Consider the following 24,828-nt stretch of genomic DNA (forward strand, 5'->3'; position numbering starts at 1 on the left):
CTGGAAACGTCTAAATGGTATCATGGCTCGTGATTAAGCGCGCGAGCTTCGGCGGTGCCGCCGCTGCTTATGAGTCAGGTCTGATAAGGCGAGGGCCCTGCTCTCTACTCAATTTCAGATACCGTTAATGGAATCTGTCTTGTGCGATTGTAATGTGAGAGCGCCTAATTTGCCATGGAGCTTGAAGCTGTCAGCGGCGAGGGATTGCGGGGTCAGGAGGGAGCTGGCAGCCGCTTGGCCCGCGGCGTGTATCTGTGCCGCTGAATAGAGCAGCTCTCCGCCTGTCACTTAGCTGATAGGCTGATGAGGACTCTAAGCCACTCGGCACAATGAGGAGAGGGCCATACTGCCTCGCTTCCCCCCCCCCCCCCCCCACCACCCCCCTTTAATTGTCAAGCCCGCTAAATTTTTTCCAAGCCAGTGTGCTGGAGACCGGGCTGAGTTTTTTTCTCTCTCTCTCTGCCGCTCTCTCTTTTTTACGCCATCTCAACTTTTTTTTATTCTCCTCCTTTTTCTTCATTTCTGTCTTCTCTGGTCTCAAACAGACGAGGCTGACCCCACTCGTGCATCCTTTCATCCATCGTTTCTTTTTACCTCTCCTGGCCTTTTGTCCCATCTCATTCTTCTCAGCTGGAGTCCAAGTCTAAGTCAAGTCTCATGCCTTTTGTCACATTTGAAGTCAAGTCCAAATTTGATATGCATTGCAGGTGAATCTGTACATGCATTCTTCAAATGGTGAATTTCTTCATAAAATCAATTTTATGGAACTTTTTATATATATATTTTTTCCTTAAAAAAACAAGTAAAACTTTATTTCAGTGTCCTTGTAAGACATTACATGTGCTAACTATTATCACAGTAAATTATGCATAATTACAAGCAACTAACTCTTAAGCACAATTAACTGTTAATATTACACAGTACTTAAGTAAAGTTGAGTCAATTAAAATGTATGCTCTTTTCACAATACATATTTCAAAGCAGCTTTACAATGTTTATAATATTTTGTATCTTAGATTAGAGCTAGGCTATAGTATATTTTAAAAAAATAAACTAGTAGATTACAACACAAAATAATATTAATTAGTGGAAAAAACCCTCTAACCTTTTAATGTCTTTAAAGTTACCAACTGTACCCCAAATAAATATTGATAAAGCTATAATAAAATTATTTATTGGTTATTGAGTTTGAGGCAGATTTTGCAAGAAATTGCTTACATGAGTCATTCGTCCATGTGTTTCACATTGTACCTGTACACCAAGAAAAATACAGTTGCTCTGGTTGTAAAAACTACTGTACTTGATGTATGATATACATGGATGTATCCTGTATACTGTTGCCTCAGACCACAAACGGTCAATAGTGACTTGCATAGTGTAGCTTTAAAGGTGCACTCTGTGTGTTTTTGGTCCCTAATCATCCAAATAGTAGCAGTGGATTTGGACTCTGTACTGACATCTATTGGCGTGGATGTATTAGCATTTTGCAGGTGATTAAAATTAAAAAAAATTAAGCAGAAGAATAGAATACCACAATGATTTTACTGTATTTTTACTTTGACATTTGGTTTCCTAAAGATTACTTTCTAATTTCGCAATTCTTCCTCATCTTTCTACTTATAATATAGCCCATTGTTTTTGCTCTATTGTCAGCGCAAACTTATCTGACACAGTTCTTCACTGTGGCTTGAATTTGATTTAATGTTTAAACTGTTGTATCTTGTAAGGGGTATTTCACATCCATCTGTTGATCTGCCATTTTCTGGTAAAATTATTTGTAAAACATACGTAACTGAACTCAACTGATGCAACATCCCACAGTGTAACACTACCATTATTAAATGTCTATGTAATATTTAATTTTATTTGGAATGAATATGTACAAACCCGATTCCCAAAAAAAGTTGGGACGCTGTACAAATTGTGAAAAAAAGGAATGCAATAATTTACAAATCTCATAAAACTATATTTTATTCACAATATGATATAGATAACATATCAAATGTTGAAAGTGAGACACTTTGAAATGTCATGGCAAATATTGGCTCATTTTAGATTTCATGAGAGCTACACATTCCATAAAAGTTGGGACAGGTAGCAATAAGAGGCCGGAAAAATGTAATGTACAAAAGGAACAGCTAGAGGACCAATTTGCAACTTATTAGGTAAATTGGCAACATGATTGGGTATAAAAAGAGCCTCTCAGAGTAGCAGTGTCTCTCAGTAGTCAAGATGGGCAGAGGATCACCAATTCCCCCAATACTGCAGCGAAAAATACTGGAGCAATATCAGAAAGGAGTTTCTCAGAGAACAATTCCACAGAGTTTGAAGTTATCATCATCTACAGTGCATATTATCATCCAAAGATTCAGAGAATCTGGAACAATCTCTGTGTGTAAGGGTCAAGGGCAGAAAACCGTACTGGATGCCTGTGATCTTCGGGCCCTTAGACGGCACTGCATCACATACAGGAATGCTACTGTAATGGAAATCACAACATGGGCTCAGGAACATTTCCAAAAAACATTGTCGGTGAACACAATCCATCGTGCTATTTGCCGTTGCTAGCTAAAACTATGGGTCAAAAAAAGAAGCCCTATCTAAACACGATCCAGAAGCGCAGGAGTTTTCTCTGGGCCAAAGCTCATTTAAAATGCAAAGGGGAAACTTTTTTTTCTGTGGTCAGAACGAATCAAAAAGTTAAATTTCATCTGTTGTATTCTGAATAAAATATTGAAATTTGAAACTTCCACATCATTGCATTCCGTTTTTATTTACAAGTTGTATATTGTCCCAACTTTTTTGGAATCGGGGTTCAGATGATTCAGATTGATTTACTTTCCTTTACTTTGCCAGCTCATGTTGCAGCATAAAAGTGGACACTACACACACACACACACACACACACACACACACACACACACACACACACACACACACACACACTTGAATACTTTTATTTGGATCTGATAGACATTGCACAAGATAACAAGATCCAAATACTCTGGGAAGAGTCAATGACAAGGTGACAGGTCTTTCAAGTCCTTTACTCATTAAGGATAAACAAAACCTCTCCATATCTGCATGCTCCCTATGGTGGCTGAAATGGAGCAAAACCTTGCAAGCCTTTTTGCCTCCTTTTTTTGCAGCCCCCCCAAACTGCATCCCCCTGACCACATTATTATGGACATAGCCTAAACTTCCAAACACCAGAGTTATTAATGTACAGCTGGATCCCAGTCTGTGAATGAGATCTACCAGTGGTTGATATTTCAATAGTTTTGAATAGTAACAAGTGTCCATATACAGGTCAAAACAGCAGCTGTAAAAATCCTTCACTGTTGCCTCGTCTGTGCTCAGGGTGGCGGGACCTGGTCCAGGGGCGGTCCTGGCTGGTGGAGTGTTTGCAGCGTCCAGGCTGGTATGGCAGTGGTCGGTCGTGGCTGAAGTCTTTTCTTTGAACAACTTGTTTGTGGGCATCCTCTTCTCCCTCTCAGCCTGTTTCCACTGTGCAAAGAGTGTTCAGCAGAAGAAGAAGGTACTACAGTCTTGGGATGCACCAAAATCAAAATTCTGGGCAGATCCAAAAATTCAGGATGCGCTCTGCTGAAAACCGAAAAGAAATAATAAATGTATAATTAATTAATTAATCAAACTTATTCAATAAAACTAGCCAAAACTGAGTTGCACTTATGGCCGTTTTATATCAACTTTTTAAATAACAGAATTGCTTCTATTCCAGTTTGTTGGTGAAATATTGCTGCCTTCACGTGCTATCAGAATTATTGTAAATACGAGTTTCCAAGGTAAAAAAAACAACAACATATGAACGTCCTCCCATTTCAAACTTTGAATGCGTTAAAGCTCATAATCATGATTTCAGAAGTGGGAATTATCACATTTCTGATAGCATGTGAGGGCAGCATATAAACATTTAAATGACAATAAAATGTTTTATTGAACAAATAAGTCAAGTAAAAATATAATATAATAAAAAATATAATATGTAATATGGTGCAGATACATATTTAGCTAAATGCTCTTCTCTAGAGTTATTTTTTTTATCTAACTAATGAGTTTATGGACATTGAATAGCTTTCTTGAGCTAAATGTAACATAGTGACATTGTAGAGCCTACAAGCTGTTTAATTGACATCTTTCTCTGGTTGAAACACTGATTGAGCGATTACATGAGACGGGATTCATTTCGGTGTTCATCCATGTTTATTTTATCCTATAACTTTGTAAAGAGGAGAGGAGATGAGCGGTTCACGTAGGCTTGATCTGTGCTGGCGCTTGAACTGAGGTGGCTAGGTTGATCTGTGACGTCATATTAAAAAAAACATATTAAAGAACATTTACTGTTTGAATTTCATAATAAAATTGACAGGATTTTAAATTTGAGACTTCATATTAAAAGTAACAAAGCACAAAGATTATTACATGGCTGGCACGGTTCAAATTCGGTGTGTATCCCTACTACAGTTTAAACCATTTGATACCAAGTAATGCTGAGCCTGGTTATATAATGCTCAAGATAAGGAGCATATATTTTCTTCTTCTTTTTTTCTTCTCAGTTTGCTCTATGGGGGGCGCTGTTCTGTGGGCTGAGCCTGTGTAATCAGCACACACTGGTCTTGTATGTTGTGGTCATAATTCCCTGGGCCCTTCTGCACCTCTACACTCATAATGTAAGTATTGATAATCACTCAGCGGTGCAGGGTTTAACGCGTAATTTGTCCGTTTTTAACAATAAGGTAAAATTAATAGTGCAATTTAAAAACCTTTTCAAGAGCATATTTGGTCATATTATGCACTTATACGCCACATCATTTAATAAATATACAGTCTTTAACCGGTCTAGAGAGATGTGCTGTAAAGCCACAATATATGTTTTTTTTTTTTGCTATTAGAGGTCGCTTATTGAAAACAAAGGCGTAGGTGGATGATGCCTTGATTTTGCGGAATATTTTATTATGCCCCAGACGACCGCTTTTTCTGCTCGGGATAATGTAAATACACAAGTCAACAAAAGATAAAAGTTATACATTGTTCTAGTGGTTTTTGGATATTTTAATCCAAATATCATACATATTGTGCCTTTTACGGTATGGTTTTATGCTAGAAATTATGCCCAGATGACTGTGGCATTGTCCAGTGTCACATGTCCATGCTGTTGTTTTATAATTATGTTTTGGTATGCAAATTTGAACATTTGGCATGTAAAAGAATCTACCAATTACAAGTGACATATATTTCCCACAGGGTTTGTCCTTTGTTGTTGTGGTGTCTTTGGGGAGGTGTTTCCTGGCTGGCTTTGTGCCCTACATCTACCTGCCCATTTCCTCCTACCTCAACAGAGCTCGCTGGAGCTGGGGAGACCAGACCTCTCTCCACGGCCTCTTCACACACCTGCTCCGAGCTGAATATGGCACCTTCAGCCTGGTAACAACTGATTCATTAGTCTTTTATCATTTAAAAAAAAAAAGATTTTTTAATGCATAAATACAGTGTATGTGCTATGTACTAGGATATGTACTAGGTTTTCATGCTGTATTTATTTTCTGAAACTAATGCACCACATGTTGATTTCTCTGACTTCAGGCAAAAACAGATGAAAATGTTAGCCTCCTAAAAATGTTACGGTGAGTGTATCAAAATTGATTTGATGCATTAATCCATATTTCCAGAAGGAAATATGAGTATGAGAATTATGTAGTGATCAAAAAAACAAAACATAGCTCAGTATTTAAATAAATGTGACAACAAAAAAATGTTGCGATTCAGTGTGCAAATGTTACAATACCATTTTAGGGGGCATTTCCACAACACTATTTTCAACTAAAAACAGACAACTTTTTATGAATTTTGGACGTTTACTTACATGACAATGGCGTTTTGGGGGGTTCAAAGTGCAAGCTTTTGAAAATGGTACCGTTATAGTACATTGTTATCTTGTAATTGTACCCTTAGTGACAAATGTGACAAAAAACAACAAAGATTGTGACAAAAATAATGATTGTTCATTACATCTCTTGATATTGTAATTTAATACTAAAATATATAATTTTATAATTTTATTTTTATAAAAAGTATTTTATAAAGTATTTTATGCAAGGCAACAGCTCACCATATTCTGTAGCACTTTATTTTACAGTCTTGTTCTGCATATACATACATAGTATTTATTATAGTTATTACAATAACTGGGTATTAACTAGGTTCTAACCCTGAACCTACCCCTGAACCTAACCAACCCATGAATACTATAGAAACACTTATTTTAAAGTATCCATGTTATGGTGCAATTACACATTTAAGTACTGAGTAATAATAATTTATAAGTTATAGTTATTACTACAGTAGCTACATGTAACGTGTAATAAGGACACTGTAAAATAAAGTGCCCCATCATACACTTGGCACAAGTGTTTTTTTCCAAGGTTTAGCCTGACTCAGTTATAATTTTCACTTCATGTATCATTTCCACGTTGTATAATAGCAAATGCATTTGGGCCTATCTGTTCTCCCATGTCTAGTCTGAAAATGAGGTGTGATCAGGTGCATTGTTGGCAAGTTTCTTTTTTTAAGACAACTGAAATCGACTTTGCCATTGAATGGCCATTGCAATTTTTGCAATTTCGCCATTAACCAACAAAAACCTGCTCTAGTCAATAGTGCAGTATTTTTAGTTTTATTTAAAGGCATGTTAGTAATGTATGTCTATAGGTGGGTTCACAACACGTGTCCATTCTGATTATTACACACAGGGACGCGCAGCAGCACAAACATTTTTAAACATTAAAAATAAAAGGATTCCTCAGTCCCCAGAAGCACTTAGTCTTTCCGCTCGTAAATTCCGCCATGTAAATAGCGAATCCGCCATGGTGCAAGTGCTACTGGCTTTTAAAGGGAATGAGAGATGAGATTCTGATTGCCACGTTATGCCCAAAACACACCCATGACTCATTAAGAGACTAGGGACAACCCTTTTAGACCGTATTTCCTGTTGTTAAACAAGCAAAAATGGATTCGGACACACCCTAATTGCACATGTGTTTAGACCATGAACGATAAAAAAGGGCCAAGTGTTGCCACCTTATATTACTCAGTACTTTCTTGAGTAAGTGTATTATAAAAGTGAGTAAGTGCATGTACTGTAAAATAAATTTCAACCCCATATTTCCCCCTTTATGTAACTACATAATTTATGTAACTAAACAATCTTAACTTTATTTTTGTTTTGTACATCAGTAATGTTGGATTGGAATGTTGTAATCAGTAGATTTCACAGTTAGTTAATCCTGGCAGTTGTATTCATAATCAGGGATGAATTATGAAACCCTATTATAAAATCAAAAATTACAATTTGAAAATCTCATTCCTTAAATCTTGATTTATACAATTTGTAGACAAACTTATCTTCTCATTTTCAACTAAGCAAATGACTGTTTACCCTTTCCATAGTTAGTTCTCTCTAAAACAGCAAAGCTGAACCTGTTAGGAATAACAAATCTGTTGCACTGGCTTTGAAACGACCAGTGACGTTCACAGCGCCTCTGATGACACTAGTGTAAGACATCATGCGAGACTCGGGTCGTCTCCTCAGCCCACCCTCATCAAACGTTTGGGTGTCCCCAGAGAGAGAGCTTAGCTTATGTCCCGCTAGTACCAATCAGCCGTTTCCCATCACCCCCCACAGCTGCCACATAGCATGATGGACAGGTGAGAGCGAGAGAGGGGAACACAACACGCATGTCACAGCATAAACCTGCCATAAGGAGCTCAAACACTCTCTCACACAGACACATAATACACACACACACACACACACACACACACACACACACACACACACACACACACACACACACACACACACACACACACACACACACTTTCACACGACGCTTAAATAAGCTGTCAGAGAGAGATGGGTATTAAGGCACAGGCAGGGCACTATCTCTTTCAGCAGGGAAATTGGCCATTGACTGGGTTTGGGATACAGATAGAAGGAAAGGCTGTCACAAAACTGCACTTAATGTTGAAAAAGACTTCCTGACACAGTCACTCACTCACAGCACTTTGAGTTTGAGTCTCTGTCCATCACATGCACATACACTCGTACACATAGTGGATGAATTAATAAGTGTGTCTCTTGTGTCTCAGGGCTCAGTGGAATCACTGTGTGAATGATCTGTCTTCCCCGGTACTAGTGCTGACAGTTCTCAGCATTCTGCTGTCTTTACGGAGCAGGTAAGACATCGCTGAATGAGATCTGACCATCAGTTTAATGCTTAATGCCATTGAAGTGAAGACAAACCATACAGTCTGAAGTTTAGGTTTTTTTTCTTCCAATCACAGTTTAATGTGGAAAGACTGTTGTTAATGTAAACTGTGGCAGTGTGCAGTCTGTTTTTTTTTTTGAGTGGCCCAACATGTAAGCTTCCGGCTCAACCAAACCAAACCCGTTTGAAATTATCTTTTTTTGCAGTTCCATGGGGTGCTGCTAGTTTGGAATTGGTATTTAAAAAAAATGTTTTTGAAACAAGTGTCTTATGCTTAATAAAACTGCATTTATTTTTTACCAATGATACAGCAAAAACAGTAGCCTGATTCGAGCAAAACTTTTGCATTATTTTCAAAATGTCAATAAAAAAGTACTGAGAAATGATTTCCATTTAAGGAACTGTATGTAAGAAATATATTTCAATTAATGGCTAGACATGAATAAGTCATGTTAATTTCAAATAAGACAACAGTAGTCTGGCCAGGATATTGTCATTTAAAAGTTGTTGTTGTTGGAGCCCTCAACTGATGTTGATGTTGACATGTTGTGTTTTGGCCTGAAGCTCCGCCCTCCACCCATCGACCAATCATGAAGTCAGTAGTGTTTGGGCATCCGGGTTGCCAGATCTGCTCTAGTTACCACAGCTGCAGTTACAAACGTTCCTGCTGGATCCTGCAGCCAATCTGGCAACCTCGAGTCAGGGGGGAGAGGGGATACACCGCTCTACAGTCATTTGAAAGTGATTGCATTACCAGTTTTGCAACACAATCTTACATGCACTTCCTTTAACCGATGTTATGCGACTAAAACAAAACATTTTCCTCTCGCATTGTAATTCCAAAAATCATGGCAAGATGTTGGTAGGTTTACGTATATTATAGCAGCCACCACCCTAGCCATTATTTGTAACTGAAGGAGTTGTAGGTGTGTTATCAAAGTATTAATGGCAAGGAAAGCCTCTTATATTTGGAAGCGGTCTTGCATGAGGTGTTTCTCCCTCATATCTGCTTCAAAGTCCTGATATATTGTGGCATTTCTTTGTTTTTTAGAATCCAGTATTCCCATTATTCTTTTAGTCTAATAAAGAACTCTCTCTCGTCTTCTGTCCAAACAAACCATTCATGTTCATCCAAACCATCCATTCATGAATGTTTAACCGTCCAACAATAAAACATTCATTTATCGTTAATAAATGATCATGTGACTTACGTATACCTGCTGACCTATAAATGCAAAAATTCCATTGCATTTTTGCTTGTATTTTTTTCGAACTGCCTGAAAAAAATACCTCATGCGAGTGCAAAAACCTTTTATGATTATATGGGAGTTTTTTACAAAATTGACACGTTTCCATTGGTCACATTTTTGATTTGCAATTTCATTTTCCTCAATTTTAAGGGTGATTGAAACACAGCTTGTAATTTTGTGAAATGTAGAAATAATTATATTTTAATTAAAAATTTTAAAGATTTATTTTTGGTATTTTTGCCTTTATTGAGGTAGATAATCAACAGGAAGAGAGAGGGGGACGTGATTGGGAAAGGTCTCCTGACCCCGAACCAGATGAATAGAAAGTTCAAAATAATTTATAAGTATTTGTCAATTCTTTTAAAGTACTTATTTGAAATATAAATATTTTGTAACATTAGAAATGTCTTCACTGTCCTTTTTGATCAATTTAATGCAACCTTGCTGAATAAAAGTCTTAAAGGTGCACTATGCAACTTTCCGTCCACTGGAGGGCGCCTATTCTAAACAAAGGTGTAGTTTGATGACGCCAAGTGTGAGCGCAGTATCTTGGGATATGTGGTCTTCACCTCACAACTGGTGGAATATAGGACTCAGAAATCATGTTCATGCAGAAATTATGTTCATGGATGCGGTTAATAACGTTACTGTAGAGTGAAGCAGAGCAGGACCGAGTGTTGTGGAGCCGAGCATGGCCGCTAGGACGATTGTTACACAAACACATGGCTCGCGAGTACCGGGACTTTTATTATGACGGGACGGGACACAGTCGCTGGGCACGCGCACTTCGCTTTTTCCGGTCATGATTATAAGGTAAAGACAGCAGCTCTGTTTATCATATTAGACACATTTAAGTGTGTTTAAAATGATATGACGTTCCTCTGTGCGTTCGCTCGGCGCTGCTGTGACATGTTCACACTGCTAAGAGTAAAGCGCTTCTGCAGAATAAAACCGAGGGTAACGCAGATATGACGCGATTGACAGGCGACTCGCTCAAACGCTATGCTGAAACGTCCCGGTCCTTTGTTAAAATAGCAATTTTCTCACAATTTACAAATAGTTGGAAACATTTAGGATATAATAAGTACTCAACTGAACAAAATATATAACACTGGCCTAGTGGTTTTTGGATATTTTACTGCAAAAATATTACATAGTGCTCCTTTAAATTATTTAAAAAAAAAAACTGACATCAACATTTTGAAAGTATATATTGTACAATGGCTAATTCTGGTCCAGTAATCGAATTGGAAATGTGGTGTTGAAAGTGGTAAATTGGTATTGTGTTTATAAAGGTAAATTTTACTGATATGTTAAACTATTATATTGTTACATATAATAAAATAATAAAATTCTTCTTCTTCCATTAACTAATTTAGTTTGACTATTTTAACTACACTGTAAAAAATTTGTGGTGGTTTTTGTTGGTTTAACTTAAAAAAGTAAGTAACCTGGTTGCCTTAAAATTGAGTTTATAGAAATTAAAAATTTGAGTTGATACAATGAAGGAAATTAGTTTAATAAATAGAAACTCAAAATGTTTGTATCTGAACCACATAAAATATGTGATAAATCATGAAAATAGCACAATTTGGCATGTTTCACTGCGTCATCAGAAATAACACACACATAATTACCCAATATGCTTACAAAATCTTTTAATAATATTTTAATAAAGGCTGTCAAATCTCAAAAAATGTTCATTGTATTAACTCAAAATTTTAATTCCAAAGAACTCAAAAAAATTTTTAGGCAACCAGGTAACTTTTTTTCTAAATAATTTTTTACAGTGTAGATTTAGTTCTTGAATTAAAGGATTAGTTTACTGTAAACCTAATCCATATGAACTGAGCGGTCTATTCCACATTTTTCTGAAGAGACTCGATAGCTTTATATGATGAACAGACTGAATTTAGGTGTTTATTCACACAGAAACATTCATCAAATCACGTCAAATATGGCAGCAACAAAGTGATAGTTGCATAGCTATCAATGGAGGGACAGAAATCTGTCAGATTTCACTTAAGATATCTTCATTTGTGTTTTGAAGATGAACGAAAGTCTTGCAGGTTTGAAATGGTTAGGAAATTGATGAACATTTTTGTGGGGACTGTCCTTTTAAACATGGTCGACATGGCTAAAAGCAACAAATGAACCCTACTATGTTTGGAAATGTTCTTTTTTAGATATTATCTCTGTTTATAGAACTGTATGAAAGCAATATCAATATCACATCCATTCTGAAAATCAGTACAAAAGCAATTATGCTCATGTGATATTTCTTAAATAAAACATTCATAATAAAACAATATACATATGAATAGATTTACTATCATATTGTATTTCAAATGTGTATTTGATGTATATTATATTTTGACTGTATGTGCCCCCTAGACTGCGCTGTGTTTTTGTCTGGTTGATTGTCACCATGGTGAGCGTCTACTCTCTTTTCTTTGCCTGGAGAGCAAACCTGAACATTGAGAGGCCTCTATTGCTGGGAGTGGTGAGTTTAAAGTTTAAGGCATTGTTCTAAGAATTATTTCTTTTTTTAATTTAAGATCATTCAAATGCACTTCAGTGTACTCTATATACTGCATGGGTGTATGCAGGTGGAGCGCTTCTGGCTGCAGGCTGATGCTGGGCTGTGTGTTCTGGCTGGTCTGGGTCTGAGCTGGGCCGTGTGTTGGCTGAACGGCCGTCTGAGCCAGGGGCCGGTGTGGAACACAGGAGCCTGGATACTCACTGCAGGCCTCATCTCACACATGATCAGCTTAAACCACAGGTAAACCGCTTATAAATGATTGCTATAAATCTATTCAGACATCTTTTATTCACTTTTCAAAATTTAAGGTTGCAAAAGTCTTAACATACCATAAATAGTTTTGAAATAGAGGTCTTTTTATTTGTTGGAAAGACAATTCTATTAGAGGTGCTGCATGTCTTTTTTTTACTGACATAAAAATACCATAATATGCTTGCAAAGGTTTAGGAAACATGCTAAAGGGGTACTTCAGCGCTGGGAAGATGAATCTGTATATAAACTGGGTCATCAATGTAGTAGAAATGTGAAATTATTTTTGAATTTGGTGTCTTCTAGACTGAGAAAAGACAGAAAATGTATTTTTGTCCCATGGGGATGAAAGACTACAATTCCCAGAATGCTTCGCTGCCCTGTGAGGCCATTCCCAACGCCACCGCTACTGGATTACTGTGACTGAGTTGAGACACTACAATTAAAAACTGAACGTGTCTGTTCAATATAATGAGTGAGTCACCGCGCGAGTCTCACAGCACTGAGCACTAACTGCAGGAGTGATGAGAGCTGAGGTAATCGCGACTACACTCGCGGCATAAATTCACAACGCGAGTTCAGTCTGGCGCGTTTCAGTTCATGCCTTTGCAAGCTTAACTTTCATAGAAATGAATTTGAGAAGTTAAAAGACTTACATTGCTCACCATAGCTCCGTTTAAATTATCCTGTAGCTGCAAGCTGAGCTCTCCCTGCCAGCTGAGTGTTATCTCCCCTCCCCCATGCGCGGATTCAAAACATGCGGAAATGGCTCCCTCTGCTGGCTGTAGTCTTTAGCCTTTGGGCAAACATTCCTCCTATGATGCAAAAATCGTCAATTTGCATCATAGGAGGAATTTTTCCAGAAATAACCTGCATAAATCTCTCCTCTCAGGGAGATATGAGGGGGGAAAGCACAATAATTTGAATATACTCCAGGGTTTCTACTGATACAAAGCCATATGCTAATCGCTGAAGTAACCCTTAAGTTCACATACTCGTTCCTCTGAAAAACAATGCTACAGCCACTTATTCTAATGTGCGGTTTTGTTTTGGTCCGTGTGATCCCACCCACTGCCAATTCACCCAATAGTATTTCAACACCTCGGGTTGGCAGTTGGCAGAAAACTGTGTTTCAACTAGGGCTGGAATAATAAAATCTCGATTAATTGAACATTTTACCTTGATTATTTTGCTTTTATTTAGGCTTTTTTTTGCTTTAATTTTTTCCCCTCATAGCTCAATGAAAAGGTTTGTACTGTAAACATGCTCAATTATTAAAGTTGGGATATTTTTTTTCTAATGAAAAAGTGCATTTCTTTGTGATTTTAAAATAATTGAAGGAAACCGCTCACTTTCAGCAGTTACTGTCTATGGGTCATAACATTTCTTACAGATTTCTGTTTGTTGTACATCAGATACAGATAGATTAGCACAGTACATTACGTTTATGCAATGAGAGAGTGATTGTGTGTGTGAATTAGTCATCCTGTCTCTTAATTCTGAAGCTGTGGTTTGTAGTTACTTGCAAGGTTGACAAATCTATAACGGTTGAGTTTCTAAGCTACTTTAGTGATGAATTACAGGACAGCGTTGACAATGAGTTTCTGTGCTCCTCTCTGCGCCCGATCTTCATGTGATGTGCAGTGTCACAAAGCATCAGCACATTAGTTCAATGTAATGACACACTGTGCACTGTCTGTGTGCGTTACAGCGCATATAAGAACGCCGATTAACTTGCCTGTATAACCTATAAAACATGCAATTACCATAGTAATGAGCATCCGGATTGTATAAACAAAGATAACTGCTCCTGAATCGTTTCGTGAGTCTGCAAACTGCACTTGATGTGACTGGACGGGGTGGAGACACGTGTCTAAAACTGAAATAACCAACATAGGAAAATTACGTCAGTTAGAGGTTCTGATTTTCGGTTTTGATTACTTTTTGATTAATCGTCCAGCCCTATTTTCAACTTTTTCTGGTGGTGCTTCTTGCTGTAGTGTCGTCAATCTGGCAACCCGCATGAGCACGAATCTGATGAGAGGGCAGGAGAAACAACCCTCTATAATATTTAAAATTTGGACTGCAGTACCCAGTTCCACCCCTAGCCGTCAATATTACATACCGCATCTTTAATGTAGCTTCACACATGCCGGCTAGATGCCTATAGATTTTTTTTTTCATACTGTGATTTGCTAAACGCCACAACAGTAAGAGATTTCATGTGTGAATATGTTAAGAGGTTTCTGATAATTAGCTTCTGTCCTCACTCAAATGTGTAACAGAAAGTCCCCAGGTGGCCTTTTAAAAATAATAATAATAATAATCATTTGTTCGATTTATATAGTGCTTTTCAAGGCGCTCAAAGCGTTTTACATAGAAGGGGGAATCTCCTCAACCACCACCAATGTGCAGCATCCACCTGGATGATGCGACGGCAGCCATATTGCGCCAGAACGCTCACCACACACCAGCTGATTGCTGGAGAGGAGACCGAGAAAGTGTGTTGTGTATGTCTGTAGGTTAATATGACCAGGCATAAATGATTTCTATTCTAAATAATTACTGTTCTTTTGAACCTTTAATTCATTAATAAATCCTGAAAAATATAATGGTATAACGTTTTTCAAAAATACATTAAGCAGTAGAATTGTTTTGAACATTGATAATAATAATAAGACATTTTCTTTGAGCAGCAAATAAGCAGAATGATTTCTGAAGGATCATGTACCTGTCATGGACACTGAATAGTAATGATGTTGAAAATTCAACTTTGCATTACAGGAATAAATTGCATTGTAAAATGATTAAAACACCCAAAAAAAGAATTAATCCACAGTAGGAAAAAAAAATACCATGGAAGTCAATGGGGACCCAACATCTGTGTATGTGTATATATATATATATATAATTAAAAAAAATATATATTGTATGATTAAAATAGTTTGCAATGTAGTTTGCTGTTTGGTCCTCAGAATATCAAATATCAACAAAAGGCTAAAATATTAGGTCAAATAGTTTGTATAATTGTATCATTGACAACCATATGTTTCCTACATACAGAATCTGTGCATGCCTCTTTTTTTTAGCTTTGGGAAATTGGCCACCTGCCATTATGCCTTGCTTATAATATTTATGTCCATTCCATCAATTGATTTCAACCATAATTTCTCCCCGTAATCAGTGCAGAAAATAAAAAGCCTAAATATCCAGTTTTGTAATCAGATAAATCTTTTAATCCTCTCTAAGTACTGATTATTTTGCAGTGGGCCTATCGATGTGCATTTCTGCATTATTTTGAACCTTTATACATCACAGACCCATTGAACCGTGTGAACGTTTGAGTTTTTGGTCGATCATTCAGACCATAGCAGTCACTCTCTGAATCCCTCATTTCCTCCATGCTTCAACACACATCAAAGCAAAAGCTCTTGCACTCTTCTGCAGCTTTGACTCTATGCTTGATTAGCCGTCCTGGCCACGCTAGTCATGCAGATTAAAGCAGCTGAGTTCTGTGCTTGATTAGACATCCTAGCCACGGCAGTCATGTAGATTAGAGCGGTGAGGTTTGGTACATCGCTGCCACAAACTGTGACGCTTTGATCAATGGTGAGACCGACGCTGTTGTCAGCGCTCATCACACCTGTCCGAGGCTGATTACAGCCGAGAGATGTTCCACCTCATCACTGCTCACCTCGCTGCTCAGAGACAAACACAGAACAGCTGGAAGAAAGATAATGTCATGGATCCTTACACTTTTGAGCAAACTCTTCAAAGTGAACATCACTGCGGATGTGGTTGAAGCATTTGTGCATGCACTTTTACACTCAGCTCACAAACATGTGTATCACTTTCAGATCACTTTGAGCAAACTTCCTAAAGGTTTTAAAACATACTTTTACAAACACTTTGGGATTTTGGAGCTGTAGATTTACTAAAATCCAGCAGTGACTCAGGTGCCCTATGACACGACTAAACACACAAAAAATGAATAATTACCTGTGTAAACCCTTTTGTTGATAATATACACATATTTTCTATGAAGAATATACAAACAAAAAGTCCAGGTATGCCCCCCCCCCAATAAATAAATAAAATTAAAATAAAATTGGTTCTTTTTTATTAGTACTTAATTATATTTATTTATGTGCAGCAATATATGCATAAATAAATACATAAATAATAGAGGGTGCTAGGTGGTGTATAGGGCTGTCAGAGTTAAACATATTTCATTACTTAAAGGAACATGTTAAGATAATATTTTAACAATTAGCTCTCATACAATAACATAAAAATGCAATTGTTTAATTCATGAAGCAATATGTAATTTTGTTGTCTTTGCAATATTAATAATAATTAATACAATTAATAATTAATAATAAAAAATGTTTCACATTATTGTTTTTATTAGGCTGTCAGGCAATTAATCACATTTAAAATAATGTTGTATTTACATAATATATGTGTGTGTACTGTGTATAATTAATATGCATATTTGAATGCACACACATACATGTATATATTTAGGAAATGTTGCATGTATATATATTTATATAATTTATCATATATAAATACAAATTTTATATATAAATACATTTTATTTCTTAAATATGTTTTACATTTACATAAATACATTTTATATACAAGATATATGAATATATTGAAAATTTTATACATTCAAGCATTTAGAGTTATTTTGTAGGAATATAAATAATCAAGAGGATCATTATTTTGGGCAGTATTATTTATATACTATTATAGTTTTTATTAATAATTTTAATATCTCCTTTTAAAAAATATTATTTTATATATTTTCATTTGTTACATTTTGTAATCATCATGTGCTTTTGTCACTTATTTTTTTTTTTTTTTAGCATTTATTTATTTTTACTTCAGTTTTAGTTTAGTTCAGTTTTAATTTTTATTTATTTCCATTTATTTTAGTTTTACATTTTTGTAAAGTTTTTCGGTCAAATATTTTTTTTCCAATTAGAATTTATTTTATATAATTTACATTTTTAGTTAATAATAATAATTGACTTTTTCTTAGTATGAAAGTTACAAATAAAAAAAAACACCTACTGTAGGCCTATATTGATAAATAGCCTATACAATGCTGCTGTCACTCAATTTAACCCCTGACTGCAACTCTGAACATAGTTTTCATGCTACATTTTATACTTGTGTTTTTGTGTGTGTGTGTGTGTGGACAGAGAGTGTAACCAGAGCGGTAATGATGTCGTGGACAGCTTTGCTCGTGAGGTTGTGATGTCATTGCCGGAGGGCTCGTTGGTTCTGACTCGTGGTGATCTCCCGGGCAACACACTGCGCTACCTCCACTACTGCCAGGGTCTCCGGCCAGACCTCAGCCTTGTTGACCAGGAGGTCCGTAATCCATCACGACACATGTCTGATTTATTTCAGCCATAAATATGCTACTCTATCACTGTCTTTCAATCGTAAAGTTGACATTATATTATATTATACATATATTATGTTATAAACTGACATTATATTTTCCAGATGATGACGTATAGCTGGTATGTGACGAAACTCCGGAAGCACTTACCTGGAGTCACGTTTCCTGGCCGCTGGTGGGATCCAGTCAATGCCACAGAACAGAGAACTTTCAGCATCGAGAAGTTTCTCAATCACAATATGCAGTAAGATTAACACACATTCATATGCCCTCTGTTGCTCTCGTTTAAATTGAAATTTGTGTTTATTTTAGTTAGTATATATTTAGAACTATTTGCTGAATGCACTGTCTAGCAAACCAATTACACATCTATTGAAGTGCAAAGAAAATGCACAGTCTGTTCTGCCTCCCTCCACCAGACGGCAGTATTTCCTTGGTAAAGCCCCTGGACTCTGAGAGGGGGCAATAAACACAACAGTCATTTCCCTGGGAAGCAGAACAGAGAATAAGGAATAAATACTTGAGAAAAAAACAAGCAGCAACCTGCTTGTTTTGTTAAGAGAGACAGTTTTATGATCCTGCCAGGTGTATCCCATGATTCAAGATGATCAGGCTTAGAAGCTTTTACTCAGTTCTACTTTCTTCAAATACTCCATTTTTATAATATGACATGTATTAGTACTTGTTTCTATAAACGTGTACGTGTTTTTTTTAAAATCTGTTTTAATATTGTTTTTATTTTGCAGGATTTTGGCTGGATTATGCAGATAATGAAAGTATAAATTTATATTAGATTACATTAGGTTTTCTAGAAGAGTGCTATTAAACATGCTGTTCAGTAACAAACATCAGCAAAACACTATAGCAGCCATTTCAAATAATTAGGTAATTGGTAACATTACAGCAAGCAGTGTTAATGTACATTAAATACCAAATAAAGAGATCTTTGGTTTGTATACTATTAATAATGAATATATATTTGCAATATGAATGTACTAGGTCAGTAAAGCAATATATAATGTATATAATAGTTTTACTAATGAAGATTACTCTGACGTTTTACCCACTGAGTGATGCCATGTCACAATGACTGATGGTCAGTTTTTGCTCTGGCTTTGTCTACAGCAGGCCTGTGTTTGTATGCATCGGTCTAACTGAGGGTGACCCCAGCTGGGAGAGGAGTTTCTCTCGTTGGCCCTGGGGCGTCTGTGAGCAGTTGGTACCTGTTAAGACCCCTTTTGACCCTGAAAAATGGGCCCAAAAAACACTTGACCTTTACAACTGGAGCCAGCCACATGACAGGTAGCACATTACTGTCGTTTGTTTAGTTATGGTATGACTTTTATGACCTTGTAGGCCATAATATGTTCTGTTAATATGCAGACTAAAATATTTGCAGCTAAAATGAACACTAGATGCAGTAAACTGCCAACATTTTTTTTTGTTTCAAACTAATTTTGATTGAAGGAGCAGATTATTGATCTATATATATAATATATTTTTTCTGATATAGTAAACTTGCTCATTAGCTCACATGGTACAACAATACAGAGCACTGTCTGAAACACAAGTCATGACACTCCACAAAAGAGTGCAAAGCATCATAGAAGCAAGTTAAAATTGCATGGTTGGTTCAGCAAAAGCACTTTTATCTCACTTTGCTTGTGTTAACACTATCAGTTGGGTTTAGGGTAGGATATGATCATTTCAAACTTGACAGAGCATGAACTTTTTAGGGCCAATTACCCGGGCATTTAATGTCCAAACTTCCATGATACGTACAACAACCGATGTAACGTCAAAAAAATTGGAACAAACTATTTATTGCCAGCCACTGGACATTTCACTTTGAAAGGGCTGTAAAACATGCTAGAAGCATCGCAATGTCATTTTGCAAAGTAAAACTTTTCTGTTCATGACACTAGGGTGTTTAATAAACCGTCATCTGCAAATTATATCACTTATTACACCTCTTATGGATGTGTTTGTCACCTTAAAAGGGCAGAAATTTACTTGGAGGCAATGTAGGCAGTCAAGTGTTTTCAGCCTGGGTTGATAATATATAACATGATACTAAATATTGACTTTTTTAATGTACCATAGCATTTACATGAATGTTGGTACTTCCATGGTGCATGTCCAAAAATTGTATAAATGCTCATGTGGTCGAATGCGCTCGAACAGCCACGAAAGACGTGGCCGTAGAGAAGTGCTCTAGCCAGATGGAATTTAAACTTTGTCAACTGAAGACCCAAGTTTGGTTTGAAGACGAAAAACGCACTGAGCACAATGTTTGCTCATTATTCTTGATTTGCTAAACTCACTCACAGCGTTCAGTGTGGTTTAGTGGCTATCAATGCAGAAACGCAAACTGATGCTCTTCGTATGTTTTTCCAATGTCTTCGGTGCATTCATATGTAAATTGCGTGAGCTTATTTTATTTATTAGATCAAAAAACACACATTTACCCGACCATAGACGTTCCCCTCGAAGAAATCAGGACAGAAGTGGTTGAAAGTGGACAAAAGAGAAGGTTTAAAACACCAGGTCTAAACTTGAATTTTTCCTTCGTCTACTTGTGATCCGATCAACCAAGGCGCATCTTAATACCAGGTTTAAAATGGGCCTTGGCTTAGCATGCACAGATGTTTAGTATCCTGCATATGCAAAATGATCAATTAAACATTGTCAAACAAGTTGATGTTGACCAAAATTCAGTTCCAAAAAACTCAACTCCAATGTCAGCTCAGCTTGTTGCCTTTTTAGGGCAGTGTACTGTAGAGAACTGGTATAGCCTGTGGCTAGCAACGCTTAAGTTATGTGTTTGATACCAAGGGTATGTACATACCGATAAAATGAAGCATATGTCCATTGAATGTATATGTAAATAAATGTTTGAAATGATACTAGTCAATTAACCGTCAGGTTCATCATTACCAGCATCATTACCAGGTGCGCCCCAGCACCCTTTTTATACCTCATGCCTCTCCACTGAAGTGTTTTTGCTTCTCAACGATATTAAAGTGTACTTAAACACTGCTCTGACTCCATGCTGTGCAGACAGCCTTCGTTTCCAGCTTCAAAGTCGTTATTAGTCTGCTGACCCCACCCTAATGACTTTCTAAACTGCGGCGTGTCAATATCTGTGTATAAAGTGAAATTAGTTCTAGTCTCCAGCACTGAGGCTCTCTGCAGCCGGCTGGTATTCAGCAAGTTAATCGGGGTTGAATGGTGTGACATTACTCTCCTCTCACCCACTACAAGCGTGTCCATCCCTGCCTGCCAGCCAAATATTAGCGGGGAAGTCACACGCTAAAATATTCCTTTGAAGGAGAGGCCGCACGTTTATGAGCGATGTAGTGAAAAGGAAGAAATGCAGAAATATATGGGTCGTTCACCAGAGAGAGAGCTTCCAAAGACAGGCAAGGTTGAAGATCAGCTGTTGTATGGTTTGAAGATATGCAAAATACGATTCGCTGGATTACTGGCTGGTTTTAAACTTGTGTTTCAAGTCTGTACTCGACAAGACTGCTTTGATGCCATCTGAATGTATATAAAATAATTTCTTTCTTTACACATCATCAACTTGGTTATTTTATAAAACGTATCATATAGAGCAAGATTTGATGTAATATCCAAAAGTTTAACTAAATAGCAAATTAAATGACAATGATTATCTGTTTAATTCCACCCTATCAGCTTCCATCCTGGCTCCTGGGAGAGAGTTGCCAATGAGGAGATGTGGCAGGCCAGGTAATACACAGGTTACTATTGTATACCATGCCACACCTCCATATACACAGAACATTATGACCTTATAATAACATTAGAAAAAAAGCCATGGACTCCACTGGACCTCTGAAGGTGTGCTGTGGTATCTGGCACCAAGATGTTAGCAGCAGATCTTTTAAGTCCTCTAAGTTGCGAGGTGGGCCCTCCATGGATCAGACTTGTTTGTTCTGCACATCCCACAGATGCTCGATTGAGATCTGGAGTATTTTGAGGCCAATTCAACACCTCAAACTCGTGCTCCTCAAATCATTCCTGAACCATTTTTGTTTTGTGGCAGGGCGCATTATCCCGCGGAAAGAGGCCACAGCCACCAGAGAATACCGTTTCCATGAAAGGGTGTTCATGGTCTGCGACAATGCTTGGGTAGGTGGTACATGTCAAAGTAACTTCCACATGGATGGCAGGACCCAAGGTTTCCCAGCAGAACATTGCCCAAAGCATCACACTGCCTCCGCCAGCTTGCCTTCTTCCCATAGTGCATCCTGGGGCCATGTGTTCCCCAGGTAAGCGACGCACACACACCCGGCCAGCCACGTGATGTAAAAGAAAATGTGATTCATCAGACCAGGGCACCTTCTTCCATTGCTCTGTGGTCCAGTTCTGATGCTCACATGCCCACTGTTGGTGATTCCGGTGGTGGACAGGGGTCAGCATGGGGACCCTGACTGGTCTGCGACTATGCAGCCCCATACGTAACAAACTGCGATGCACTGTGTATTCTGACATCTTTCTATCAGAGCCAGCATTAACTTCTTGAGCAATTTGATCTACAGTAGCTCGTCTGTTTGATCGGACCACACAAACCAGCCTACACTCCCTACATGCATCAATGAGCCATGACCCTGTCGGTTCTCCACTGTTCCTTCCTTGGAGCACTTTTGATAGATACTGACCACTGCAGACCAGGAACACCTCACAAGAGCTGCAGTTTTGGAGATGCTCTGACCAAGTCATCTAGCCATCACATTTTGGCCCTTGTCAAACTCGCTTAAATTCTTACGCTTGCCCATTTTTCCTGCTTCTAACACAACTTTGAGGACAAATTTTTCTTGGTCCCTAATATATCCCATCCACTAACAGGTGCCGTGATGAAAAAATAGTCAGTGTTATTCACTTCACCTGGTCATAATGTTATGCCAGATATGCGTATAGCTACATTTTAATACTTATGCTTTTACTCATCACTTTTTTAGGATGAAGACAGCCTTCTTCCTGTTTGACCTGGCTGAGAACATGGAAAGAGAACAGCAGGCCCGTCTCTATGAGCTATCTTATTATGTGAGTAGGAAATTACATCACATATTTTTTGGAATTACAGTGCTTGCAAAACAGCCCTATATAAATATTTCATTGTATTTAATGTTTTCTTAAAGTCGGCATGGAATAAATTAATTTTCTAAATCCATGTTATATGTATTTTTTTTGACCTTGTAATCGTTATTCAAAAATGGTCATAACTGGACCTATCACTTTTCTCAAAATTGTAAGGTATAAAGTGGCAATTGCAAGTTATCAAAATTCTGAGGGAAATGATATAACACAATTCATAACTCAGTATTATGAGAGAAAAAGTCGCATATTTTTTACGTTTTTATTTCATGGCGATAAAAAGCTTCCATAGTTGTATTTGGATGAACATAACAATAGAAAAAAAAATCTGTTGCTACTTTCATTTTTTCTTGACTTTTTTTGTTACTAAATTTAGTTTGGTTTAAACTCTTTTTGTTGTTGTTGATAATTTCAGTGTTAGGTTATTTTAATTTTTTTGTAAATAAACATTTTATCAAGAAATTTAAGTTTGAAGATTGAAAGTCTGTTCATTGAAAAATGTTCACCATCTAAAATTCCCCCAGTAGAAATGTTTTCAGGTTTTTAATGACAGAAAATGCGCACTGAGCGCCATTACAGCGGCAAAGCAGCACTAATGCAGCATTATACACAGAATCAAAACCTAAAACCTAAGCTTACCTAAAACCTTTAACACTTTTCTTTTGCTACCTTGAAAGCTCTGCTATTACCTTTAGGAAATGAAAATGAGATTTGTCAGCATGATGCGTCATGTGAGATTATTGGTAGACTAAATGCAGTTTTTTATTTTTTTTAAACATGACAGTTTCTCTATTATTTATGTGAACTGTTGACTCAATGTTGTGTTCTAAAAATCTAATACAAATATGTAGAGGTTTTTAAAACACAACACTGAGTCAACAGTTAACATAAATTATAGACAACATTATCTTAAAAGTTAAATTAATTAAAATCTTGTTGGTCTTTTTATCAACAGCTGTATTGTCACATAGTGGATGCCCAGGTAGACTACCCAGCGAATTGGGATAAGAACCTGGCTCTTGCCGCAGAACGTCTGCTGCAATCAGGGGGCAGAGGTTACGATCTAGATTCCCTTCTGAGTCGCAGCATCCGCCACTTCAGCCGCTACCTTCAGAGAGAACCCACCGATCCCCAGAGCAAAGCCATCCGCTCCATCATCACACACCTTATGAAAGAGCGGGAGAAACTCAGAGACAGGCGGAAGGGTTGAGACAGGAAGTGACCGAAAGTGTCTGAGAGACTTCAAAACACTGAAAACACCTATGACACACGGGTGTAGATAGCGCAAGCAGGTAAGAGGGATGGTTGAAAATATAGAGAGCTAAGAGAGAATACAAAAAAACATGTTTGATGTTTATTTTAGATTGATTCCTCTCACAGTAAAATGAACTATATTGTAGGGCATGAGCTACTGACCCATGACTGCATCATTGTAACGGCAGAGTCGACCATTCATTTAGTTTACAGTCATGATTTCATTGGTCAGTTATACAAAAATCATGGATTCATTATATTTCAACAACCAAGACTGTTTTTTTTATAGAGTATGCTGCTGTTATTTCTTTGTCATTTTTAGCCTTAGCCAATTTGTGTCCTACACAAAGTGAAGGTAAGGAAGTCAAACGTTTGATATGAATCTGAACAAAACTTTAATAGAATTTGCAATGTTAGTGCGTGTGTGTCTGTTTCTTTTTTAATAAAATGTCACACTTTCAATGTTAATATCCATTGAGTTGATGATCAAAGGTGTGCTGAACCACTCATCCCACCTCTCTCAATCTTTCTCTCTCTTTTTTTGAATAATTATGCTTTGCCCCCCTGCTGTCATGCATCTCTCTAGCTCTCTCTTTAGGATCACAAAGGCCTGAGATTGAGATTGAGGGGGGTGGTGGGTAATTTTGGGCACAACCATAAGAGATTAAGTATGACCCATTAATCTGGGACAGATTTGAAAATGCA

At 37.2% G+C, this 24,828-nt stretch overlaps 1 protein-coding gene across 2 annotated transcripts in view; it reads left to right on the top strand.

Moving 5' to 3' along the window:
• tmem260 (transmembrane protein 260) overlaps positions 1 to 24,586 on the top strand; it is a 45,745-nt gene extending 21,159 nt beyond the window's left edge. For both annotated transcript variants that reach the window (XM_067455038.1, XM_067455039.1), the window contains exons 4-16: positions 3,361 to 3,538; positions 4,578 to 4,691; positions 5,266 to 5,445; positions 5,605 to 5,645; positions 8,170 to 8,256; positions 11,933 to 12,041; positions 12,148 to 12,320; positions 17,543 to 17,714; positions 17,853 to 17,992; positions 18,874 to 19,050; positions 21,448 to 21,501; positions 22,734 to 22,818; positions 23,825 to 24,586. In XM_067455038.1, coding sequence (XP_067311139.1) covers positions 3,361 to 3,538; positions 4,578 to 4,691; positions 5,266 to 5,445; positions 5,605 to 5,645; positions 8,170 to 8,256; positions 11,933 to 12,041; positions 12,148 to 12,320; positions 17,543 to 17,714; positions 17,853 to 17,992; positions 18,874 to 19,050; positions 21,448 to 21,501; positions 22,734 to 22,818; positions 23,825 to 24,079 — 1,765 coding nt within the window. In that variant the 3' untranslated portion in view covers positions 24,080 to 24,586. The remainder of the gene's footprint in view (positions 1 to 3,360; positions 3,539 to 4,577; positions 4,692 to 5,265; positions 5,446 to 5,604; positions 5,646 to 8,169; positions 8,257 to 11,932; positions 12,042 to 12,147; positions 12,321 to 17,542; positions 17,715 to 17,852; positions 17,993 to 18,873; positions 19,051 to 21,447; positions 21,502 to 22,733; positions 22,819 to 23,824) is intronic.
• The last annotated feature ends 242 nt before the right edge of the window (positions 24,587 to 24,828 follow it).

This window comes from Pseudorasbora parva, chromosome 10, assembly GCF_024679245.1.
Source record: "Pseudorasbora parva isolate DD20220531a chromosome 10, ASM2467924v1, whole genome shotgun sequence".
Lineage (NCBI taxonomy): Eukaryota > Metazoa > Chordata > Actinopteri > Cypriniformes > Gobionidae > Pseudorasbora > Pseudorasbora parva.